The following is a 27,084-nucleotide window of genomic DNA, read 5'->3' on the forward strand; positions in this document are numbered from 1 at the left end:
GAGTGCTAGACCTCTCCCTCCGACCCAATCAATCTTTCCAGAGTTAAATCTCTGGGGCGCACGTTGACTTGGTCTAGGCCTCCTTCCAAAATCCCCGTACCCTCACAACCAAAGGGATGTGAACACGGAGCAGAGAGAGAGGACGCTTGGTATAGATGGCCTATTCAGAGCTGTACTCGGATAAGGTCATTCCACCTTTCATTTCCCATGTAGTTCCCCTTTAAGTGTTCTCTTCACTAAAATGTAGAAACAAAATAGTCAGTCTGGAACTTCTATCAGTGTTACTTGTTGATGTTCTTGGAGTCTACCAGCCGACTCGTCTGCCTGTGCCCAACCAAGGGTTAGGCAGAGTGGGTGAGGCTTTACAGGAGGTCAAGGCTGAGAGCGTGCGCCCTCGCTGACCCGTCACAGAGAAGTGTTTAAGTGCTAACCGGCCCACAAAAACAGGCATCTGTGCCCACAGACATCAAGGGGCCAGTCATTAGCCTTGGCCTGTGGGGCAAGGTGTGTCCTCGTGCCTACCCCGGGTTAGCTCCCCCTAACTGACCTGACCCTGCAGTGACACCACGCTTAATGACCTATCGCGGCGGACCCCTTGCTGTCCTCCATTATGAGCTGCAGGAAGTTGAGTTTTAGGGGTTCACACCTGCTTTAAAAGGGGCTTTGGTTGGATGGGGTTTAACCCCTCGAGGACTGAACTAGGCAAGCGCGGGCTGTTTTAACCAGAAGGGCAACCTGTAGATTCAGCGAGCGGAGGCAGAGTACTGTGGAGCGGTAAGGTGAAGGGTCTTCATGGAACAGTGCTCAGAGTCTGTATCCTCTTCTGGCTGGGAGTAGAGGACTGGCTGTGTTGCTCCTGGCTCTGTGAAGTCCCGACGTGGGTGTTTCAGGGCTTCGAGTCACATGTGACAAACAAGATCGATACATCTGGCACATTTGAGGTCGCAATTTCCCAGAAGACGCCTTTTTGGAGTTTCTGAAGAAATGATTACTACGAGTTTGTTTCCTTGGAAAAATCCTAAACCCTCCAAGTACATCAAACGTCCCTTTTTCCCCTCTTCAGCTCCACGCCTCGTAAAGCTATAAGCACAAGCTTATGCGCGCCCCAAAGTGTGTGTGTGTGAAGCCCACGGATAATTCAATTACACCAACGTTTTACTCACAGCTTTGAGGACCAAGTGGCCTTTTCAACACACACACACACACACACCCACACCCTAGTGGAGCACCTCTCCTGTAAAGGAAGCCAGGACCAGTAACAGGAAGGGGGATTCAGAGTAACCCAATAGCCTGTATATTTAGAGACCCCTTTTAAATTCCGGACTGACAAAGTCACTTTGCTGTTTTTAGAGGTGGGGGGCAACATAATTTAGAGTTGTCAGTCAGAGTGCTGAGCAGAGGGGCTATTCTGGACTGCTAGGGAGGTCAAGGGCACCCTCACCCCATCAAACTTCAGAGGGGAGTAGAACACAATGAGGTTAGGGCAACTGACACAAGTCTTAAATAACAGTTGACTCGTTGCACCATTAGAGTAAGGCTGTATATCTGCACAATAGTGGCCACTGGGAATGTGGGAAAAGCTCACATGGGGCCATTTAAAGAGCATGTGTTGTGTGTAATTAGTTAAGTTGACATCTGCTGAAACTGTCCAATAAAGAGCAGCCCACTAGCTCGTCTCCATCTCACCAGGCTGACGGGAACCCGGCAGCTGGAAGTACAGCCCTCAGCTTCCCTCCATCACACGACCCGCCTGGGGTCCACAACAACCGGCCATCCAGTAAACACAAAGAGACCAAAACGGAGCAGCTTTCAGTCTTACCTTCCGCTGAGAGCCCTTGGACGTTCACTCCTCTGGCATCCAGGAAGCTGAGGCAGGCGTCCACATTCTCCACCTGGACAACAGAAGACAGCGGAGAGGGTTTATCCCCAGTCAGAACCAGTGGCACAGCAGCACAGAGCAGCAGACTATGTTGTTGCACGAGCGGATCCTTGACATTCAATGTGCCTACAGTCCTACGGGGGGTGGGTGGGGGGGGCTGGTTAGCGCTAATCGGCGTCTTGCCCATGAAGCAGCCCATTGTCCGGGTTATGGCCCAGTCCGCTACGCCCCCTGCGTGACCCTGGGGGTCCGTCAGACGGCCTGACGCAGTGACCACAGTGTGTCCCACCTACACAGCCAAGCCCTCAGCCCCGAGGTCGCCACGCAACACAGTTACTGTCGGCCACAAGAGGCCAATTACCACACAATCGTATGCCTCACTAAAAGTAGGAGAGTCAACAACGCCGTACGTCCCCCCTCCCCCCTCCCCCCCCCCCCCCCTCCCCCACACACACACACTACCACCACCCCCTCTTGGAATTGACAAAGGCCTACTAAGTCACCACTTACCGCCCTGTATGAGACAGAGTGCATTCCACCAGGGTGGCTAACGCGTGGCGCACCATTTGCATGGCGACGTGTTTTATAGTGTGGACGCACAGAGGTCTATTATGAGAAGCTCAAAGGTCAGAGCGATCTACTGTAGTATATTGTGCTAAGGACTTGTGGGGGCATCCGGGCTGACCAGTTGGGGGGGGGGGGGGGGGGGGGAACACTGTGAGTAGTTTCTTAGGCTAGGATTTCTCTGTATGTGTCTGTCTGGGAGCACCCTCGCTGGTACCCTGAGGGGAAATCAGACAGACGGAGCTCAATCTCCAGAATAATCCAGAATCGTGAGGGGAATGCTTACAAAGTTAGCTAAATGTCCTAAGAAATGTCAGTAATAACCGGAGCGAGGATGTTATAGCAACAGTCCGTGGACCACCAGGTCTCTGCTGCACAGCGACGCCCATCTCACTGGGCTTGGCACTATTCGTAGATAAACACACACACACACACACATACACACAAACACATATTCGTTGTGGTTACAGTTCAGCTGTAAAGCCCCAGCAAAGTGCACATTCTATACAATGTAAACATTGCATGGATTGTGCCCAGCTCAGCCAGCCCAGCCCGGCACGGTCTGTCCATCGCTGGGGTGGGGGGGCTGGATTTACAACCTGAGAAGAATGGGGGAATGGGCCTGGTAGTCTGACTTAACAACAGCTCCAGTCCCAGTGGTAGTCACGGAGCCTGTGATAGGTCTATGGTAGGGAGTAAGAAAGCAAGGGAGGGAAGTTGGGAGGGAGGCATAGCAGAGACAGATAGCTGTTTACACTGCCCGTGTACACATATCATACACGCTCAAACACACGCACACAACTTCTCCATCTGCCTGACAACAGGGCAAAGACGTGTTCATAAAACTACTAAAAAGATGGTGGGTTTTCACATGTGGTTTCCACCCATATGCCCAGACACATGTGCAGTCCAACCTTAACTGTTTGATGATCCCACTCTCGTGAAAGTAGATCCAACACTTGCAAAGTGGCAGGACATGGGAACATCTGTTCAGGATGGCCATCATCTCAGTCTTGATTAAACCGAGAGATGCATCACATGCATGTCATTCTGTTAATGGGAATGTGGTGGTGGTTGGACAAAAAAAGAAAAGAAGATTGTCTGCAAACAATGAATGTTGATGGCGATTGAGCATCTGTGCAAATTAGCACCATCTAAACACAGATGAAATGTAATCAACGGGTTATGCATGGATTCACCCTCCTTTATTCGGGGCTAACGCTTTAATTATGCTCTAAACGGCCATTTTCAAATATTTACTGCCTCAAATATCAGTGAACGCCTCCATGCGGCTCTGCGCATCTGTTTCACAGGCAGGGAGTGTGTGTGTGTATGTGTGTGCGTTTGTGTGTTTGTATGAATGAGCGGTTAGTATGCGTGTTTGTGTGTGTCTGTGTGTGTGTGTGTGTGTGTGTGTGTGTGGGGCAGAAGATAGAGGGAGGGATTGTTTTACGGGTGACACAAAGACAGAGGAATCAACCCATATGAAAACAGACAGTAAATCTCTCCACTAGAGCTAAAAGCCCTGTGTCCCAGACCTATCTGTTTTAAAAGAGGTGGCCAAGACGAATAGTTAACAGAGAAAAGTTCTACAATTGAGGGACATTGTTACCAGAGTGATGTGTTTGTGAATGTACCACAGTTTGTTTTTAGTCTGTTTTCAGATTCAAATGGCGTAAACAGATTTGGATGTGAGGCGTTGATGACGAGTGGCGCTAAGTGTTCCACTGGGTTTGGCGAAGAGAAAAGGTCGGTTTTTGGTGTGTGGTTTGGCTGCGCGGGATTTTTAACTGCTTCTCGTGGAACTCAGATCATTTATTTTTCCGACGTAAATGTGACATTTTACAGATGCAGATAAGTCATTAGAGACAATTAGGAGATGGAACATTTCCATGACACCCACTGGACCAAGTCAGATTATGAAGACCTTAAAAAAACATGCACTGTTATGAAAATAAACACACTGTACACGCTGTTGGAAAAACGACCGCCACTTAGCCGAAAAGGGTTTAACGAGAATCATTTATTTGAGTTGACAGAGTTTATTGTCATTGTAGCTACGAGCATCATAAGTCAAGCTATTTTTTTGGCACACCACAGACATCACAACATAAAGCTATGATGCTCACTAAATGTTTGCAGTTTGATTCACGTACCTCCCTCGCTCTGTCCAACATGTGTGCTGAGCCACGCCGGGCCTCACGATGCTATCAAGTAACTACCAGATGAGGGCTGGATTTGGAAAGTGTTATCCTCCAGACACAACTGTCAAATACAGAAAGGTCCCACGCCCTAATTACAACTTCTTACGTGCCAAAAGGCATTCTGGGTCAAAAGACAAGAAATACCCAAACTCACAACTTCATTCACTGTCTCACAGTACAGCCCAGCCACTCTATTGCTTACTTGGATTTAGGAAAAGCGCTAAATGCTAACTAACTAGCACGTTCCCTCCAATTTGACAAAGCAGTTCCACAGCGTTTCTGTGCATTTGCAGAGAGCAGGAGGCCGAACAGCAGGATTGGCTGCGGTGGTGATGACCCATAAATTCCTGTGGGCTCTTACGTCTAATGAGCAGGCCGCTCGTTTATACTGTAGCATCACATAGCTGGGATGTTATTTTTACGGCATGATTGTGCTTTAATCACAGTAGATCCGTCTGCGGAGGCCACAGTGGAGGACTTAGAACTCCAACTGCTAACAGGCCAACGAGACCTCCTGTTCACCCAGGCTGGGAACCATGAAGGTAAACGGATAGCATGCCCAGTTCAAAACAAATCTTAAAAAAAAAAGCTTGTGAGACTGCTGTCAAACCGAAACAAGAGTCCCTAAGGCGTCTAACGGGTTGTTTGGATTTCAAAGGTCTTTGGCTCGGCTGACAGACTGAGGCGTGATGAGGGGAGGTTGAACATGCGGCGTGCGGGCTTTACTGCCATCACTCTGCTGGCACATAACCTTTCCTAGCCAGACAGATCTCACTTATATCTCTTCCTCAACGCCACACTGGACTCACTGCATCCTTCCCTTCGTCCCTCTGTCTGTCTCTCTTTCTTCACTTCTCCATCACATCCCCACTCTCACTCTGTGCCTGACACTTTTGCTTAGTTCGGCTTCATCCCGCCGCCTCTCTCTCCATCCCTGTTTCTCTCTCCTTATCCCTATTTTTCTCTCTCCATCCTTTCATCATCTCTGCTTCTTCCAACAGACCCCTCACACAGATTTCTCCCTGGGTTGGGAGTCAGGTGCTGAGACTGATGCCATCCCTCTCTGTGTGTATCCAGAGACAGAGAGTGACTGACAGGCCGTGAATCAAAAGGAGCCGTTGGAGCAGATCACAGGGCTCAGAGCCCAGGGAGAAAGAGCATCTGACACACAACGGGACCAATATAACGTCTGCTGGCAATCACTGAATATGATGACGCTCTCAAGAAAAAGGTGTCTGTTTCGATTGGTCAATGTGTTCGATGATGATATGTGAATTTCCTGCTCCCCCACGCACGGCTGACTCTTTCGCTAATCAACACCCTGCCCCACAAAAGCTGAGCCGACTGGGCTCAGAAGAGGGGATAGAGAGAGAGAGCGAGAGAGAGAGCGAGAGCGAGAGCGAGAGAGAAAGAGAGAGCGAGAGAGAAAGAGAGAAAGAGCGAGAGAGAGAGAGAGAGAGAGAGAGAGAGAGAGAGAGAGAGAGAGAGAGAGAGAGAGCGAGAGAGAGAGAGAGAGAGAGAGAGAGAGAGAGAGAGAGAGAGAGAGAGAGAGCGACTGGCACGAGTACCAGACCAATCACTTCAATGATAGTTTTGTGGTGCCTTTTGAACCTAAACACACTTGAATGCTGATTCATCGTTCTCTGTCTCTGAGTCTCCTGAACGGTATGCACCATAGCCCCTCTCTATGGCTGCTACAGTCTGTCAGAGGACAGGCACACAAAGCCCTGAAATAGGTTCAATCTGTTGTGATGCATTTCTGTTTCTCCTGTTTCTCTATAGAAGACAGGGCCATTCATGATTCTGTTCTGTTTGCGGAGCTTTTTAATGGAATAATTCATAATACGTCAAATGGATTGTCATCATTTCTTAAGAAATACATGAGCTTTTCTGGAAATGGAACACGACGCAGCATAATTGCTCTTTCTCCGATGAGTCGGCTTTACAGTTTTGTTATCCACAAACAAAAGGTAACTAGGGTTTTGTGAAGCTCATCACAGCATCGTGTACCAAAACAGACATGAAATAGAACACCCAAGGGGAATTTCAGCGTTTAGAACTGATGAGTCAAGACAACCAGCAACACACGCTTGCAAACATCTGCAAATCTTTTCTCACCTAAGGATTCCCCTCCCCCTCACTGACTCTTCTTGAGTGTGTTACTTACATATGACATGGGTGCTGACAGGCTACAATCACAACTTTGTCTGTCGTGTCTGGACCTCATCACCCGGGGGGGGGGGGGTGCAGGGTCGAGCCCTGACGTCACAAGACCACAGTTTGCATAACCTGGCAACCCGCAGAGTTGCGAGGTGAGAAATGCCGTGGCGGCAGAGTTTCGCTGCTGACCAGCGTCCTCGAACCATGTGACCTCACAGCCTGGAATACCTGCGAGGCAACTTCTCTCAGTCCTCAGACGGAGAGAGGTTTGAGAAGGATGGCCTTTTCAGCCTCTCTCCCAGAGGACTGAAGCTGCGGCTCGGCCCTAACAGGATTGAAAAAGGTGTCAAGCAAACCAAATGAAAGTGGTCACGGAGAGCTTGGAGTTTTTAGGGAACCGAGCTCCTCCGGAAGTGTATTGACTGCCAATAAAAGTGCTAAAGTGTATTTATGGTGCAGAGTGGGAGAGGGGCAGGTGGAGAGAGACCGAATGGAGACAGAGACCGGAGAGAGAAAGAGAGCTGAATGAATGCTAGCGGGATGTACAACTTCCTAACGGAGAGAACAGACATAGATCAAAGGTTAGTGGTCCCTTCCAGCCCCTTTTTAACAAGTCAGCTTTTTTGTCTTTGACATGACAGACGGAGCGGCCCCTTTCTAATGGGTGATTAAAAGTGTCCATGTGGGGTACAACTGGGGAACAGAACTTGCCTGTAGGTGTTCCTTCACTACTTCCGAAATAGACCACTAATAAAAAACATGTAAGGATCGCTCCCATGCCTGAAGATTTGTCTTTCCTAAGCCTGGTTTGGTCACTGAGGAGGAAGGAGGAACGCGAGGCCAGCATTGAATATCAGAAACATACTGTTTCAAAACAAAAGTATTTCAACAAAGTCTGGAGAACAAATGCTTGCACATTTCTGTTCACACGGCACCACAAGTGGCTCCAGTGGTAGAGGGACTGCTTGGATTAGCAATGTGACAGTACTGGGTTTGAGCATAAAATGTGTAGCTTCACTGCATTGCAGTGGTTTCAAGACACCTAGAAGCACAAGATGACACCAGAGTTCATAACTACATCCACCTGTTGGGGGTGACTTCGGGTGAGATCTAACAGGCAAGTATCTACACTGACACAACTTAACTGCGCCCTGTACCTTGGTGTCTTAGTTTGCCTGCACCAACTGATCCTCGCTTTAACACTGACTGCTGGAGTCTGCTAATCAAATAAGCAACCTGCGTCCCCAAAAAACACTGTCTCCTGGTTCAGACACCATACAGACTGAGCCAGCATTTCATATCAGGTACATTACCAGTTGGAGACTGCTGACTGCAGCCCGCATTAGCAACGGCGTGTTGAGCAAACGAGGTCGACACAGCGGAGTAGCGAGCACTCCTCGTCTCCGTCGGCGAGACAGATGGGCCGCAGATGATGGAAGGCCGCTTTGTAAGCTCTAACGAACGCGCTGCTCCGCTCGCTCACCCTGGGAGACAGGCGGCTAACTCAGCCCATGCTCGCCGGAGTATACCCTGAAGCTTCCAACTGTGGAAAAGTTTCGTTTAGGTGCTTCGATGAAATATGCCAATCTAGAGTTTACTAGGCAGTTACCGGACATATAATAACATATGGCAGTCCTAGTAGTCACGGAGAACACATTTGTGTGGAGGATCTCCGCTCAATATGCTTTTAACTATAGAGCTAAAAGAAGGCTTTTCTTGGGTTCTCCTCAACAGCAGTAACGCGTTTTGGGGAATTTCACTCATCTGTCTGTTGAATCACTATGACAAACATGTGCTGTGGTCTTTCTAATGATGTCTTTAATGAGCACGATTAGTGTTGAGAACCTTTATTTTCCCTCTAAATGAGGCTCTTTTTATTACCCTGGCTGCCTCTGTCTGTTTGAAGAGGGATGGAGGGATGGAGAGAGAGAGAGAGAGGAGGGAGACAGAGAGAGAGAGAAAAAGAGAGTGGGACCTCGAGAAAGAGTGAGAAAGAGGGGAGAGAAAGAGATAGACAAAGATCGATAGTGTGTGTTAGATACAGAGAGATAGCTGTTCTATTCAAAGGAGTTGGGCACATATCTAATTCTTTTGGCTGTCCGTACAATTAGATGACGCTCCGCTGTCAGACCGCATTCGATTCAACATGGCGAGGTGAGCACAAAGCGGGCCGCAGAGTGTGAGAGACGACTGTGAAAGCCCTCGGAACAGAGCTACAATGTGAACACTTCAGAAACAGTGTGTTCCCCCCGGGGAGAGACAGAATATCCACCTCCTTCCTTGTCTCTCTCTCTCTCTCTCTCTCTCTCTCTCTCTCTCTCTCTCTCTCTCTCTCTCTCTGTCTTTGTCTGTCTCTGTCTGTCTCTCTCTTTCTCTCTCTCTGTCTCTTTGTCTCTCTCTGTCTCTGTCTCTCTCTCTCTCTTTCTCTCTCTCTCTCTCTCTCTCTCTCTGTCTCTCTCTGTCTCTTTGTCTCTCTCTGTCTCTCTGTCTCTCTCTCTCTCTCTCTCTCTCTCTCTCTCTGTCTCTTTGTCTCCCTCTGTCTCTCTCTCTCTCTCTCATCCCGTGTTTGGCTCAGATGATGAGCGGTCGTGGTCTTCACCCTCGGAGTTCCTTCATGTGGGCAAGGATGTGGTCCTGACACTCAAAACTCCAAACCCCCTGCACCCCAGTTCCCAGAAACCATGGGGTCCTAACTAGTCAAACAACCAAACAGCCAACATGCCTAACCTCCAACCAACCAACAGACAAACCAATCAATGACCCCAAATACACCCCGCCACAGCCCAGTTCCGTAAACAGGCACGCTTGGAATCCCGGAATCTGACCACTAGGGAATGCCAAGCCACTCCTGGGAGAATCTCCACCATTCCCTCGCATGCATGGAAAGTTCCAGAGTTGTTGTTCCTCCCTCCCCCCTGGGCCCGGCTGGGTGTGCAGGGGTGCCATATCCTTCACCCCACACTTTGGAAGGAAAAACACTTAAAGGTTGATTACCGACCTCTAGAACTGGCTGGCTGCTTTATAATAATGTGCCATAATGTTTTATTCAAATTGAGGGGGATTTGAACCTGGGATATCTTGACCTGCAGCCAAATGCTCTTGAGCACTGAGCTAAACCCGTCCCCACTGCCTCCAGACCAGCGTTTGTGTCCCATCCTGAAGAGAGTCTACCATGCATATTATTGATCGGTGAAGTTTTATTTTTTTCATGCTGGGGTTAGGGACAGGTTGCAGGGAGGGCACAAATTCCCTGCCACCTCTCATCTTCCAGGTACAGAACAACTCTCTTAATAGACAAGACTGATGGAGTGTGTCATTTATCTGCCGAGCTATGGGGTCTAAACAGACCGATGTGAGATATCAAACACCCATGCTCGCTGATGGATATCCCTGGCGTGTTCATCGATACATACTGCTACTTCTCTGTCAGACGGAAGGAAAAGTGGAACTGACAACCTGACAAGCAATCCAGTCTGCTCCATTCAGCGGGCGTGCGACACCTCTCGCACAGCATGGTGACACTGCAGATCTGTCACAACCCCTGCCGGCACTCTCACTGAGAACCCAACTGAGGAGCTGCCCATGTGACCCACCACCTCCAGGAACCGTCCGACAATCCCTGCCGCTCTAGGGAGCATGCTTACCTTAACTGTTCTGTGCAGGAAGTGTGTCTCTACGTGTGCATGTCTGTGTCAGTCTCTGTGTGTGTGTTTGTGTGTGTCTTTTCGTGTGTGTGTGTGTGTAAGTCTGTGTAAGGCTGTATGTGTGTTTGTATGTGTGTGTGACTGTGTGTCTCATATGTTTCTCTTGCTTCTGTTCATCTATAACCAAGCCACAAGCAGGCGTGTTTCCTCAGAGTAAAGTTTCGCGCCCCTGGTAAGGAGCCTGGCAGGACCTCTGTGGTTGGAGCAGGTGTTGGATCAATGGGACTGGAGTGCCAGAGACAAAGAGCTGACCTCAAACACACACACACACTGTGTGTCTCTGTCAGAGTTTGCAGGCATGCAGAGCCAAATGGTTGTGGTGCACACACACATGCACACACACGCACATTGACACACGCACACACACCAGTAGCGCTAGTCACTAACTCAGAACTCCTGGCCAAAGGCAACCCCTGGTTGAGATTCTTTAAGATTGAGTGCCAGACCTTTAAGCACTAAGCACCCCTCTGAGTTCATTTACCATGTTCTAACTCTGCTAAGTCACTTTTAATTACATCCGTGAAAGAACAAATACCCAGACAGACCAACACACCCAAACACAAAGACAGTTACTGTCAAACTGGGGGCAAAGTCTCTTCTAGTGATGGCAATCTGTGGTGATTCATTCAGTCACATTATAATTAGGCTCCAAATGTCCCTTTTCTCATCATTTGTGATCTTGAACGTTCTGAGAACGGGCTATGAAAACGTTGTATTTTAATGATAGAATTTCTAAAACATCTACGTTACAGTAACTACCATTCAATGTATGTCACAAATGAACAAAGAAGTCCGTAGACGTAGTGATTTTCAATGTAGAGTAGACGGAAGCAGAACACTCACCATTTGTGATTGACTCCTAGGGCTGCCATTGATGTCCTCTACCTTTTCATTCGCTGGAAGAAAGAAAGAGCCAAAAGTGTAAAAGCGTTAGTCAGAAACAGCCTCCTCAGCGCACAGAGACTCTTCACGCACCCTCAAACCAGGGGGTCAAAGTTGACAGACCCCTGTCAGGGATCGGGTCAGATGCGGCGTGGACCTCAGCATGTGTGTGTGTGTGGGTGCATGTGTGTATGGAGGAATGCTGTCTGGCCCAAAACTTCGGGGCAGCATAAGTTTGGGAAAGAAAAAAAGAAAAAAACTCCACGCCTGCTAATTCATCAGCTGCTGCTCCAACATTACTGACAGACTGGCTTTGGCCATTGTCTGTTTGAGAGAGCTGGGTAAGGTTTCAATACAGCCCAGGAGGGGGGAAAGGAGAGAGGGAGAGAGAGAGCAGGGAGGGGGAGAAAGCGAGAGGTTGATATTGTGGAGAGAGGGGAGTAGAGAGAAAGAGGGGTAGATATTGTAGAAACAGGGGTGAAGAGAAAGAGAGAGAAATAGAGTGAGAGAGAAAAGGACAGAGAGAAGGAAACACAGAGAGAGGAGAGAAAAATAAACACAAGCCACTCCGGGCTTGCTAAAAGACACACATGGGAGACACATGCTTTAATAGAGCATAAATAGTTTACAATCCATGTGTCGCAGTCTGCCAGGACTGTAGATTTCTCCTGCCATAGACCTTAGCTGGAAATGAAGATAAAGTGTTTGTGTTTTATAGCAGGTTGACATGAAAGCTTTCCCTCAGTCCAAACTGAGGTAAAGTCAAGACTAAAATAATGACTCGTGGATGCAATATCATTGTGTGTCTGTGTGTAAGTGTGTGTGTATTCAAGGTTGTGACCCACCAGATTGTGCTGTTGTGCAAACGGTATTGTGAACAACTAAATTGAGGGCTATCGTGTCGAATATCGCGGTAATGTGCCACTGGTTTGAAAGATTTACGCTAAATGCTATACATGTTGATGTGTTTCATGCTAAACAGGATGAGTGGTTTATGGATTTTCAACTTTGTGGTAGGATGTAGTTTGTTGGACCCACTATAATTTTAGAGGTAACATTGTCTGTAATATGTGTGTGTGTATTTCTGTGTGTGTGTGAGTGTTTGACTGTGTGTATATCTGTGCGTACGTACGTAAACGTGTGCGTGTTTGTGTGTGTATGAGCATGTGTGTGTTTTTACCTATAATCTGGATAATCTCAGCAAGCAGCACTCCGTCACCAATGTCCTGCGTAAGGTCCTTGATGAGCCTGGAGCAGCCAGACTTGGCCAGGTAGTGGTTCGCCCAGTCTGTGTAGATCTGTGGAGAGGAGGACACAAGGTAAGAACAGGAGCTACTCAGTGACAGAGCCAGAGAGTTAGAGAGAGACATGGAGAGTTGGAGAGAAAGAGAAAGCGTTCGGGAAAGAACAAGAGAAAGAGAGTGTAGAGTTCAAGGGAGAGAGAAAGTTGCAGGGAGAGAGGAAGAGAGACGGTATGCTCTGACTAACGTAAAGACAGGAACCAAAGTTCTTGGCTTGTCCTGTTTGAGGTATGACTCATATTTGTTTTAGTACCCTGGTCAGCGCTATCCTCGACCACACAGAAAAACAAACCGTGCTGTAGGCTTCCACAGCCTGGCCCTATCCGGAGGACCCACGGGTTCCCTTCCTCTCAACATAAGTGGCGCAGTGCGCACCAGGAACCCAAAACGCGGCGTCTCCAACACAAACACAAATATTTCAACAAAAGGCCGGGGCTGGGAGCAAGAAAAGCAAGAAGACAACTCAATCCGTTTATGAGGTCATTCTGAGAGACTGGGAAGGATATCGCCCCCCACAGAGAGAGCAGAAGGCCCATGTACAATCATCTCAAACCTCTTCATCATCCAACAAGCCTCTCAGTGGCATCCATAATGTTCTCTGTGAGTGATGGACGCCAACAGCTGCAGTGGTTTTCCTGCTGGCTTCAGCTTGAGAACCACAGAGTAGGTCTACTGTATCTATGCCTTCCAATACTGTGAGAAACAGCAGTCTCTCGGACCACTCTTTACCTCGAAGGAAAGTACTGACAGGCACGAAACATCACCAACCTTCATTGATGCCTCACAAACCCTGCTCTCATGGAGTAGTCGGGTCCACCCCAGCAGTATTTACACCCAGATCCAGGGCTGTTCCCCCTCTCCTCCCCTCCTCCTGAACCTCATCTCTGACTCAGAGTGCTGCTTGAAGACCTTCCTCAGTGGGCCCCCAGTCACAGACGCCCACCCACCGCTTCCACGGCCCTGTTTCTTCCCTGTGATCCCTGGATTAGCTCAGAAGTTCAGCTTTTTCACATCCCACCTATGTGAGGCCTTGACCAGCATGAGGGCTTTTCTATAGTGAAATCCGCTCAGAAACGCGAGGGGTTCCTTGAGAGGAGGGTTTTCTCTGTGACTTCAAGCACACTGGCGGTAAACTAAGAATGGGCTTTACTGAGTTTAAATCAGTTCCTCATCGACAAAGGACATGTTTTGAGGAAGTCTTCGATAAAGAGATGAATAGATATTCTACCCAACGAAAGCAGGGGTTTTAAAGTCTGAGAAAGTCCCTCATAAAACCAAGCATTCCTCATTCTGAAGTTATCCTTTTCTTTGCCTTACACATCGCTTTACATAATTGCATTTCTCTCTTTTTGGGGAATCAGACATGTTTTCTTCAAAGAAGCCGGCATTTAGTGCTTGTTGTGGTTTTCTCCTTTGACTTAACCCATGATGAAGACCCATAAAAACAAAAAACAGAAAGTACTCTGTCGTCATAGACACTCAGGGAAGCACAAACACACGCACAAACACACACACAAACACACGCACACACGCACGCACACCCACGCACACACACATACACACACACACGCACACACACACAATTCAAACCACATCTCTTAAGCTCCATTAGTCTTCACCACCCAGTGTGTTTGGCTAGGGTGAGAACACAAACAAATAGCCATTGGCACAGACACACGCACATCCAGACGAGCCAACACCTTTAGTCACGGCAGCCACATGGCAACCATGACGACAAAGGCCGATGACTGCCAGCAGGTGGCGGCTACCTTGCGTCATCACTTCCTAGTTAATTGCAGTGACAGCCACCGTCAGCTGGCCCAGGTTAGGAAGCTGGGCTGCCCTCCTGACAGACTCTGTCGCTCAGGAGAGCTTCCTACTGCACAGAGGAGGAAGAGGAGAAGCGGAGGAGGATGAGAGGTCTGTCTGATCCCCTGCACCTCTGCTGCAGCCTCCCTCCCTCCCTCTCTACCCCTACTTCCCTCTCTGCCACCCTTCCCCAAAAATACGAGGAGAATTAAGTCTGCCGCAATGACAAATTCACGGTGGGAGACAAAAAGAGAGAGATAGAAAGACACAGAGAGAGGGATGGATCGACAAATAGAGTCACCCTGCCAGGGTATTTCTGGGAAAAGAGGGACCTTTCAATCGTCTCCTTGTCATTCAGCAGCCCCAAAAGAAAGGGATGAAGAAAGGAGAGGGGAGGGGGGGGGGTTACATCTCATTAGGCAGGGGGGGAACGGGAAAGTCATTCTAACTGTGATAGTGTGGGATGGGTGCCCATTGGACTGTTTCAATTAAAAGCGCCACAAGCCATTGTTTCAGGCTGAAGAAAATGCTGGCTTTGCGACCGCATCTGTCAACTCAAGGAAAACGTTTGGATAACTCAGTTAGCGGTTTTCAAGCCAGAGAACAGACCTCTCACTGCCCAGGCATGTGTAAAACCCACACAAGGACCAAACACTCCGTCCATTCAACATTGATATCCACCAGTACGCTAATGATGATTGGATGATAGTGGAATCCATTCTTAAATGTTTGATTGTATGATTCAGTATTTGAAGAGCAGGGGGTCTCTGGGGGTGGAAGTGCGTTCCCTTCTGGAGTCTGCTGGCGCAGAGAAAGTGATGACACGACATTATCCCAATCAGATAATGTCATGCAAGAAACAGAAAGACGTGGCTTCAAGGTTAAGCAGTCTGTTGCAAGGCATTCGCTACATCACTTAAAGAGACCCTTACAAAGTTAACGACTGATAAAGGGGGATATGTATTTGGACTCTTTCAAAGCTACTGTATAATCATACCCAGTACAACTGACTCAGAAAATGCCAGTACTAGCCACTTTTCTTGTAGCTATCTAAACCCACTCATTCTACCCTGTCATGTAAGACTGATGGTAAAACCAGATTCTGTCTTCCACTGTCAAAAGCAGATTGTATTCATGAGATCTATTTAAGCCCCTTCAATGGAGCTCTCATATGAGCAGGTCATGCACCACTGTCTGACTTGCTCTTGACTCATTGTTGCTCTTTGACGCTTACTGCCATTCAATCAGCCAAACAATACTGTCGGTCAATGACAAGACTCATGAAAGCACAAGCCCCAAACTTGGAAATGCCAGCCCAAGTGTTTACAGAAAATCTTGACAAGTGTGCTTGCATGCAGCCAGGAATACATGCTAGCACACACAGACCCATCTTTCTCTCTCTCTCTCTGTTTCCCTCTCTCCTTCCCTCGCCCCTCTATTCTGATAGTCCTGCCACCACCACAACACTCACACACAATCCCCTCCTGCCCCCCCAACCCCCACCCCCCCACCCCCCTTCCTCCTCGGCTCTCCTAGACAGTTCAAAGACCCGTCTCCGGTCAGTCATGGAGCTAGCGTGTGCGGAGCGTTCTAGGTACCTGTTATGCAGTCAGCACCACGGTCCCGTAACCATCCACAGTGGGGGGGGGGGTTTCACGCCAGCATGAGAGTGCCATGCAGAGAGCAGATGGATCGCTCTCGCAGTGTGATCACAATGCAGACTGTAGCTACGCAGGTACTTGTCGAACGTCGTGCAGTGGCGTAGCACTGCCTTTAGGGGGAGTCAGCCACTGAGGAAAGGCAGAGCCTCAGGGTGTGGGGAGATGAGGTAAGTCTGACTGCAGCCACAGACACTCAGCCATGGAAAGAAAGACAGCGCACTTGAATGATAAGTGCTGAACTAGGGAAAGACGTGGACTGACACTAAGTCTCCTACTTAACACTCTCAACACACACGAAAAAGAATGTGACATCACTGTTCATGTCAAGTCGGTGAGCGTTTAGCCATCTCGTCTGTTGAGCTATGTGGAAACAGATGCCAAACCAACAGAAGACCAGGAGAATGACACAGGACTGCACACACATGGCATCAACCAAGTGGTTCATACAGGGACATGTCCTGTGTGGGGATAGGGCTGAAGATGGGAAATGACACACACACACACACACACATAAAAACACAGACACACAGACATAAACACATGCACACACGTACAGAAACACACACACAAACCCCCTCATCCCTCAACAGAAACACACCAGGCCTCCCTGGATGCTTGGATATTGGGTATCTGACCTCAACACCAAGTTGATTTTTGTCTTTGTTTCCTCAGATTTCATGCCATCTTTCCATTCGTACCACAGCTCTCCCCACCACCCACACCAGACAAGTCCGAGACAAATGACATATGGCAATGATTCCATCGTTTGTTAAGAGATTTGAGGGAGTGGGAGGTTTGGGGGCTTTGAGGGGGTAAGGTACAAGTGTGTGGCCACCAATTCCCCATCCTTTAGAAAAATGATTGATAGCAGAATGTATTGTAGTTTGATTAGCTAACTTCTTCCCGGGTAATTAAACAGCCATGGAGACTTACTTTTACATTTGATTTAATCAGGGAGACTGTCCACCCAGCTCTAAAACATGGTAATTGTATTTGAGGTACAATTGTATTTGAGATTATGCATTGGGATGTCTGGAACTCCTGTTCCCAAAATCCTCTGAGAATGGATCCCTGGGATTGTCTGAGTGGGTTAGGGTTACTTAACAGTGAGGGATCTTTTTCATATTCACCGAGACAATTCCAAGATGAACCTTAAGTGTAATTAAGTTCCACATAAAAACTGCATAAACTTCTAGAGTGATGAGACAATAAAAATCAATGGCTTCCATGATGAGTCAACCTCTGAAGACTGTTCTTTGTCCTTTCGAGGGTCAGACATCAGAGTTAAAACGGAAACAAAAATAGCGATCAATAACAAAAACAGTAAAAATACAAAATACAAAAATTAAATCCCCAGCAAAGGCTCTCTTGGTTATTAGACCTTCAGACTAGAGGAGAACATTGAAGAGAACCCCTCAAGATCCGTCCATCTGGAAAGCATTTCCACGGTAAACTGGCTGTCTGATGGGCATGACACTGTGTTCTTAGAAACAATCATGATTTAGTTCAGGGAGAGATCTGAAAGCCTACCTAAGCTGTTCTTTAACACCTGTCAACTTCCCAGGACAGCTTTGTATAAATCCAACAAACAATAGCCCGATGTGAGATATCTACAGATATTTGATAGGCAGTAAATCAAATAAAATAGGATCCTTTTTTTGAGTGTCTAGCGAGCTCTGATTTGTTGGTTGGAAAAATGATCCGTCCATTTGAAGTGGCAGTGGGCGTTTGGTTTGATATGCTGGGGTGATTATATTTGGCCAAAGAAACACATTCCTGCAGGAAAGGAGATGAATTTAACTTAAAGTTGATGAAGTCATCTCATTTAAACGCATAAGGAATGCCCTCTTTCTCCCTCCTTTCCATTCACCCCCCCTCTCTCTCTCTCTGTCTCTCTCTCTCTCTCTCTCTCTTTCTCTCTACAGAGACTACTGTATGTACTCCATGCCAAGAGCATTGATCAACTTACCAAATTCATAAAGTGATGGTAAAACTCCTTTCCCCTCAACTGATTTGTGATTCAAATCTACTTGGCTGAAAGAAAACAAGTCATCATTTCTGAACACACAAGTCTCTATCCGCCCGGCCAGTTTGTCAGTTAAGGGGGGGGGGGGAAACCCTAAGCATGAAATTAAATAATTGCACACTTTGGAGAGATACTCCCATCTACTGGTCTCAGACCTGTCAATCAAAGGAGCTCCATGCTGAAACCGCTGGGATGGAGGAGGGGTCAGGGAGAGGGGGAGCAGGGAAGGGGGATCAGTGAGAATGACAGGGCTAAGATCACTCTGCAATTAGGAACAACAGTACAGGGGAGTGATGACAACTTTTCCTGGCATGTCTTCTCTCTGGTTCAGTCAGCCACTAATCCACCCCTCCTCACAGCAGGATTCCCACAGGCCAGGGACAAGGTGGCGAGGAAGGCGAGAGGAAGAGTGAGAAAGGAGAGAGAGAGAAGAGAAGCACACAAGTGAAAGATGAGCGGTGAAAGGAAGGAAGACAGGGAACGATAGAGACAGAAAGTAAAGACAGCCCTTGGCACAAACTGATTTGGCTTCAGGGTCTCTTGCCCTCCCTCTCTCCCTTCCATTTTTCCCTCCCTCCTTCTCTTTCTTCCCGCTACGGCTCAATCTCTCCAGCTGCAGCCATGCAACCTTGACCCCCTACAGTACAGAGAGAACGTCTGAGATGAGCTGTGCCTCTTTTCTGCTGCCAGTCTGCAACTACAATCACAAAGCAGTGCTGATACATGGTAAGATACAGCTAACAGCTATCCGCTAACTGCACCTGAAGGCGGAGGCCAGCTTCCCCTCTTCCTGCTAATGGCTGCTCTGATCTCCTCCTTTGAGAGGTCAGCTGCTCAGCATGGAAAATAAAGCAAGGTGGGGTTAGACTGGTGCAGAACATGTGGAACATATACAGACATAAACGTAAGTAAACACGTACATGTACCATGAGGTAGGACAGGGCACACACACACACACCGAACACACACACACACAGGCACACAATAGTGAGATTTACTGTATGAATACCCTCCGCACGGAGGCACACATGCACACACACACTTCACCTCACCATGGTGACCGCGGTGTGAGGTAGCGTCTGGCTCGCAGGCCACAGTCTGTGACGTCACCTTGGCAACGCTGTCTCAAAACAAGGTTGGGATGCGGTTAGGGTATCCAACAAGCCTAGTTTGTTTGTAAACATTGACTGCATCATCTACGTTTTTGCCTCAATAACACTCTTAGTTAGTTAGTGGGACAGCTATCGGCTAATTAGCGTCTGGCTAAGAGTCACTGTGTGGGGCTTCTCAAATCCTTTCTCCAAAAGACATAATTATTTTGCCAGCCAGATTCAGACTGTCAGACAGAGATAACACAGACTGCTTGATGACCGTACAAAAACAGCAAGCAAGAAGAAACCTGGAGCTAACCACTAATTGAAATAGCAGGATAGCAACCTGAGCTGAATTTAAACCCAAAACACCTCAGAAGAGCCCATAGATAACTCTTGTACTTAACTGTTGTAATTATCCGTTGAGGCTCGCTGGCAACTTTGTAAGCACAAATCATGTGCTGTACAGTAGCTAGTCCTCTATTACAGTATCTACTCCTATCACTGTGACAGGCCTAATTGTGGGGTCTCCGCTATGCGGTGCGCTGGTGTTTTTCTACTCCGAGCTTTGTCGGAGTTTGGGCCATGGGCTTAACACAGGCGTTCCGAAGGCTTCCGAGGCGTTCCGTGGCATTCCGAGGCTTCCGAATGACACTCATCTATTCCGGGATCTCTCAGGGCTCTGTAATCAGCACCCCGCAGACGGCAACCTGGAGGTCCCGCCCCCGGAAACGAATCAGGAAGGGCGAGAGGAACCTAAACGCGCCAACGTGTCATTAGTGGTATCGAAGACTCAAACTGTGGAGTGTGGGGCCACTTTCTCTGGCTGAGCCCGACATACAGGGATGAAAAGAAGGAATCACTTACACATGCACACAGACAGATACGCACACACGTAGATACATACATTTACATTTTTTTGGCATTTAGCAGACGCACTTATCCAGAGCGAGTTACAGGATGTACAGGGACATTCCCCCTGAGGCAAGTAGGGTGAAGTGCCTTGCCCAAGGACACAACGTCATTTTGGCACAGCGGGAATTGATCCAGCAATCTTCTGATTACTAGCCCGATTCCCTAACCGCTCAGCCACCTGACTACATGCGCCCACACACACATCCCTATTAGCTCATCAGCTACAAGAATCCACATCCCCCAATGAAATGTTGACTACCTAGTATTGTGTTTCACTTGAGTCATGCATGCCATGAGTCAGCAGAGCTCAAACTAGACCTGCTAAACACTGTTGGATCCCAATGAGACGGGAATGAGCTGGAAGAGCTGTAGGACCTGTGTCACTGCAAATCACAATGTTTGGACCAGCTTCACTGACGAGTCACACTTCCTGGTAGTCTCTGATTACAGTGTATCAAACCAGATAGGTGACTCAGTAGTGAGGCTGGCAAGTCATTATTTTCATTATGTTTGGATCTCAGGCTTGAGCTACGACTTGGATTTGGTGGCTCATCGACAACCATTCCCCCAGAACATCACAGGAACACCCTATTCCTGTTACTTCTCTCGCTCCTCCTCTCTTTCTTACTGAACCTTAAGCATCCTATTTCTACTCTGCCTGACTTCAACCTCTGAAATGAATATAACAAGCTTTTTCTCTCTCCCTCTCCCTCCCTCTCCCTCTCCCTCTCCCTCTCCCTCTCCCTCTCCCTCTCCCTCTCTCTCTCTCTCTCTCTCTCCCTCTCTCTCTCCCTCTCTCTTTCTCTCCTCCATCCCTCACCCTCTCTCTCTCTCTCTCTCTCTCTCTCTCTCTCTGTCCCCCTCTCTCTGTCTCTCTCTCTCTCCTTCATCCCTCACCCTCTCTCTCTCTCTCTCTCTCTGTCCCTCTCTCTCTGTCTCTCTCTCTCTCCCTCATCCCTCACCCTCTCTCTCTCTCTCCCTCTCTCTCTCTCTCTCTCTCTCTCTCTCTCTCTCTCTCTCTCTCTCTCTCTCTCTCTCTCTCTCTCCTTCATCCCTCACCCTCTCTCTCTCTCCCTCTCCCTCTCCCTCTCCCTCTCCCTCTCCCTCTCCCTCTCCCTCTCTCTCTCTCTCTCTCTCTCTCTCTCTCTCTCTCTCTCTCTCTCTCTCTCTCTCTCTCTTCCCACGCCGCCTCCCCCCTCCTCCTCCCCCTATCACTCCCCTGGATGTATTCAGTGTCATGTCCCCCCCTGGGGCGTCCTGTACTTCAGCTGGCCCCTGCCTGATCCTCTCACATCTTCACAGGGACTATAAGGAGGTAAGGGTACCATACCGACGGCCCCATTCCCCTGATATAACCTTTCACCCCATGTCCACCTTACCACCATCCCCCCTCCCATCTCCACCTGAAAACATGCACCTCAACACAGTGTCCATGCCAACCAAGAGTCAGCATGACTCTCACTAGCATGGGGAGAAGTGATGGAAGTCCTTATCCAACATAAATGCAACATAGTTTGCTCAGAGGATGCTAGCTCTGTAGCGTAATGATAACACTTTGGCAGACACACAGCAGAACTGTTTAATTGATACAGTAATTATGCCACTCTGAAGTACTGAAGGTTTGATTGAGCTTTGCCTCTTCATGGAGTCCCCCTGGATAGATTTGTCCCCTGGGTGTGACAGAGACTGCTTGTACATGCTGTACACGACTATCTCTTCGTTTGAAATCTATCGAGGCTGCCATCTGGTCAGCCAGAGAGAAATTAATGTGGAAGGTTGGAGTAATATGATTTTGATTGGGAGCTTCGGGTAGACAGTCTGGAGCCTGATTCTCTGTCACTAGATGCTGCTGATGTCTATCTGTGGTCTGGACATGCAGGGGATGGCCAATGCCACCTGTGACCAGCAGAGGGCGATGCCAAAATAAAGCCACCACAACTTAAACCTTCAAAACCAGTGAGTAATAAGTGGAATTGTTTTGTGGGGGGAAAACGAAAGGGAGAAAAAAAAGGGTTGCTGCGTCATTTAATAAATATGAGTCAAGTAACAGTGCAAGCAAAAGACAGACCGCCTCAAAGAGTCACTTTCAGGCCAAGGCTCTCTAGTTGGTTATGAGGCATACTTCCTTGGTTTGCCCCCAAGCCATAACCTATAAAACAGGCTCTTCTGACCCTGGTCTGTGGGTCTGTAGAGCTGCAGAGGAGGGCCATCACTTATCCTCTGCTGTCTGAGGGGAATGCATGAGCCAAACATCCCCACAGGCCGACCCCAGTGACCTCTACCCCCTCCATTCACCCCTATCACATGACAGGAGCCATTCACCACACGTCCACAGTGGTGGGGCAGCCATTACTCACCGTCCACAAAGGTAGACCAACATGCTTAGGGAGGTCGAACAACCGTACTGTAACCAAGGGGGCTTTCAGCAAGTGACCCTGATAGATCACTAGCCCAATGACTGTCTAGCAATGTTGTCATACAGGACAAACAGGTTTCACTCACCTTCTCTAGATAGACATCTTCCTTCACTGTCACCACATTGTACCTCAAATTAAATGCTACTGTAAAAACCAGTCACAGTGCCCTTATTCAAACATACAGCAACGTTGTATTACAACTCCAACCCTGGCCATGGGGTGACAGGCTGCTGGTGAATTGTTGCCAGGTTGGTAGTGGACGGTTGCCAGATTGGTGGTGGAGGGTTGCCAGGTTGGTGGTGGAGGGGTGCCAGTTCTGTACAGGCGCCAGTAGAGGGACCTGAAGACCAGCCAAACACCTTGCGGAACCACTGTCTCCTGCGTCACGGTAATACCCCCTGCTGTTAGCCCAGGATCCCCTGACGGAGATAAGACCAAGCCCAGGAGCCCAGAGCGAGGCTAGCCTCGCTCCTTCAGTTCAGACTGACCCACAGGAAGGAGCAGGGACTCCGTGACAGGGCAGTTACTGTGCTTAGCTACCGGCTGATTCACACAGAAAGGTGTGGAGGTGTTGAGAACCAGAGCTAGTGGTCTCAGTCTCTGTTCAGGGTGTTTATAGGAAATATATGTCCAGGGAAATGCTAGACATGTGGTTTACAGTACGGGATGCAGTACAGTGTGCTACCAGACAATAATGATCCACACATTGCACTGAACACAATCTAGGGATTCTCTCTATCAACATGAAATATGCTGGATGTCATGAAATCAAATCAGTTTATTTAGGAATTTGTTTTGGGAAATTAACATTGTCACCTTCTCTCTGAACCACAAGACATGGTTAAGACTTCCAGTAAATGTCTTATGTAATCCACAGCCACCAAAGGGTTAAACCGCCTCAAAAGAAATAACAAGAGGTTAAATAACGTTGTGGGTAAAAGCTGTGCTTGTACCTATCATGGGTGACATTTACAGTAAAGAGCCTGTGAATGTGTAAACCATCTGCACGCTGTCTGTGACTCTCTCTGAATCACGTATGAGGCGTCCTGACTCACAGCCTGCCAGCAGCTTTATCTCCCCTCTCCTGCTGTTTTGGTTTTGTTTTCGCTAGCTAGCTGCGCTCGGCTAACAACGGGTCAGGGGTGCTCACTGAAGCTTGTCCTCCACTTCCAGCCAAGTGTGTCACTGATACCAACAGCCCCCCTCTCCTCCCCTCCCTTCTCTCTCTATCTCTCCCACTCCACGGTCTTTCTCTCCCCCTCCCTGTCTCTTGGTCTCTGTCTCCTTCTTTCTATCTCCTTCTCTTCCTCCTTCTTTCTCTCACAGAATTCTTTCTTTTCAGTCTCTGCTCTGCAGATAGTGCCGAGTGACTGTTTGGCACCAATCAGAAGTCAAGGTTAGAGTTTGACCAGTCTCACCCTCAGTCATGATTTCCTCTCTCGGGCTGACTTTCTAAAAATGAACCAATTGCTGCCTTTGGCAAGTTCAAATGTGTCCCCTTGACAAGCAACAACCCCCCTACCACTAAAGCGCACACTGCACGTTCACACACACACACACACACACACACACACACACACACACACACACACACACAGGCACACACACAGGCCTCACTGGCACACATGCACAAGGGGCAAGACACAGTGGCACATCGCAGCCTTCCGCTCTCTTACCCAGGCACAGCTAACAAAACACCCAGAGCTCAGGAGAGGGATGGGGGGGGATATGATGCATGGATATAGGGAAGGAAAGGAAAGCACAATGACCGACCAGAGAAAGTGATCTGAGGCCCGAGTAACAGGCACCTGCTGGAATTCATGCGTCTGGGAAGGGAAGTGAGGAAGGAGGAGGAGGAACAGGAGGAAACAGAGTGAAAGAAACATGTTTTTAGGACCCAGTACAGTGGACAAACATTGCTATTTTAGTCTTTACTTTCAGTATCCCACTTATAGAGTTTGGCCGCGAAATTCTTGTAACCCTAACACTATTGTTTGGCAGTGGGGGAAAAAACTGTCCTTGCTCGGGGACACTTCTGCTAGTCCTGCCAAGTCAAGCAAGCCAACTCACGGCTGAGCAACTTTAACATTCGCTTCAAAAGATCTCTTTGTAGAAGGAGCAGCTTTGTAGATAGGACACGGAGGGGGTAGCTTTCTCTGAAGAAAGACTTGTCAAGATGAATGAAATAAGAAAAAAAAAAACTTTTTTCATTCCTGCTTTTGTTTCTTGGCAGGTTGGAAATTGAGACGGCGCGGGGCTTTTCTTAAGATCTGCCTTCATCAGTCTTGGAAATCTTGGAAATCTCAGGATCCTTCATCAAGCCACTTTTAAGAGCAGCTCTTTAAGTGAGCGTCAACAGCTTAAGGTATCATTACCCAGCTTTGGAAGAGCATATTAGCCTCCCTAATGACCCTGGTGGTTCCAGAGGGGACAACCTGCCAGACACACCCAGAGAAAGGGGGCATGGATCAGGTTACAAGACCAGTCGAGTGGCAGGTGGTATTGTTTATGACTCTGGCCTAATGGACATTGTGACATGGCTTCGGTGACCTGGGGGGGGAGGTCAAAGGTAGAGACATATCGAACCGTGATTGACAGCTCTCTAACTGACCTGCCTTCTCATCGAGAGGGACAAGCACTTCTCTTCTCATTCCATTGTAAAGGAGGGAGCAGCAGACAGGGCTGTGTCTGAAAAGAGACCCAGAGTGTTTTTCCACTGTTTGCCCTGCGTCTAGACCAACGATCAACAGAGCGGACCCGTAAAAAGGTTGGCTATTGTGGATGAAACTGTGTCAGAGTCTAAAACGAGCCGAGAATGACTGCCCCGGAGCAGTGAAACCTCTCTGTTCAGCCTGAGTGGGCTCTCACCCCAGCTGGACCTAAGACCAGAGGGGGGAGGGGGGGCGGGCGGGGGGGGTTGGGCTTTTGGGATTTGGCGAGAAAAAACAACTTCCCTTTTCTGAACTTGCATTTGAGGTGGGGGAAATTAAGAATCGTGACCTATATGGAATGCGGTCACGCACAGCAAAAATACATAAATAAAACATCAATTTGGGGGGATGGATCAAAGTTTTGGGGCCGGAGCGTTTGATGTGTGCACGAACCACAGCTTGCATATTAAAGGAAGTGCATGATATTCTAATGATGATTAGGAGGAGTTTGGCAGCAGGCCATCATTTGACAGAAGACAGGACAAGCAGAGTTGCAGCTCTACACTTCATCTGCTCCACATCTCTCACACATGCACACACGCACACATGCACACATGCACACACGCACACATGCACACATGCACACACACACCTCCTGTGGTCTGTCCTGCTTCATATAAGGCCCAGCGCTCCCATACAATTGATTTGGGTTTCCTTTGTCACAAACATCCAACTACGTCTCCGCAGTCCCAAAATGCACTGGGCTGCTTGTTGAAGGCAGGGCTCGCAACTAACCTTTTTCCTCACTGTCCCAGCACGATCCCGAAGTGCAAAATTAACCGTCCCAAACTGAACTTCACTTGTCCCAAAATGTAATTATTTTTGACATTCTTACATGGGTCTAGGTTATTTGCAACACTAAATTAAAAACAAGTTTTATTTAGGGTATAACCCAGCTGACACTCCAAGCTGCATTCCTGCTTTATTAGCAACAACCATCAGAGTCTTGCTTTGTGTGGGGATATGTCACCATGGTAACAGACGCGAGAGAAGGACCACTAGTGAGAGAAGACAACATGAGGATGGGCTGGTCAGGCCGCGGGTACGAGATGAGGAGGCAAAAGGACAGGAGGTGAAAAAAGCCTGCAGGGTATATAAAGCAGCAGACAGAAAAATAGAAGCAATAACGTCCCCCCCCCCCCCCCCCCCATCCTCCTACACAGCATATTTATGGAGGCATATAGAATCTCTGCAGACAGCTCCCGAGTATCATGGCCTTCATATTACACACTCCCTCCATTCCTCCAGGTGACTCTTCACCCACCCCAAGGAGAGGGGGCGTAAGAGGGGATGATTGGGGGGTGGGGGTGATTTATTGCTCAGTGGATGCTCTGACAGGTCGACTGAACACTACCCAGCATTCTCGGCACATATCAGAACTGTATATGGGCCCGATTACTATTCTGCCCCGTGCCTCATCCACACAATACCACTCATAAATTCACTCATAAATCCCTACCACCCATATGAATGTGTGTGTGTTTGCGAGCAACACCACACAAACACGTACTCAGAGGCACACCAGAATCACTGAAGCCATGTAAGTTCACCTGACCAGCAGGCAAAGGAGGGTGATGTATGGGACCGGAGGGGAGAGAGAGAGAGAGAGAGAGAGAGAGAGAGAGAGAGAGAGAGAGAGAGAGAGAGAGAGAGAGAGAGAGAGAGAGAGAGAGAGAGAGAGAGAGAGAGAGAGAGAGAGAGAGAGAGAGAGAGAGGGAGTAGGTGAGGGATGAAGGATGAAGGAGAGAGAGAGAGACAGA

General features: G+C 48.4%; 1 protein-coding gene across 1 annotated transcript in view; it reads right to left on the reverse strand.

The window, feature by feature from the left end:
- The window catches only part of nav3 (neuron navigator 3), a 129,514-nt gene that overhangs the window by 76,758 nt on the left and 25,672 nt on the right, over positions 1-27,084 (reverse strand). The window contains exons 2-4 of the mRNA XM_084701270.1: positions 12,574-12,691; positions 11,355-11,407; positions 1,820-1,892 (exon numbers count right to left, since the gene is read on the reverse strand). Coding sequence (XP_084557396.1) covers positions 1,820-1,892; positions 11,355-11,407; positions 12,574-12,691 — 244 coding nt within the window. The remainder of the gene's footprint in view (positions 1-1,819; positions 1,893-11,354; positions 11,408-12,573; positions 12,692-27,084) is intronic.

The sequence above is a fragment of the Hypomesus nipponensis genome, chromosome 7 (genome assembly GCF_054491055.1).
Source record: "Hypomesus nipponensis isolate SF chromosome 7, ASM5449105v1, whole genome shotgun sequence".
Classification (NCBI taxonomy): domain Eukaryota; kingdom Metazoa; phylum Chordata; class Actinopteri; order Osmeriformes; family Osmeridae; genus Hypomesus; species Hypomesus nipponensis.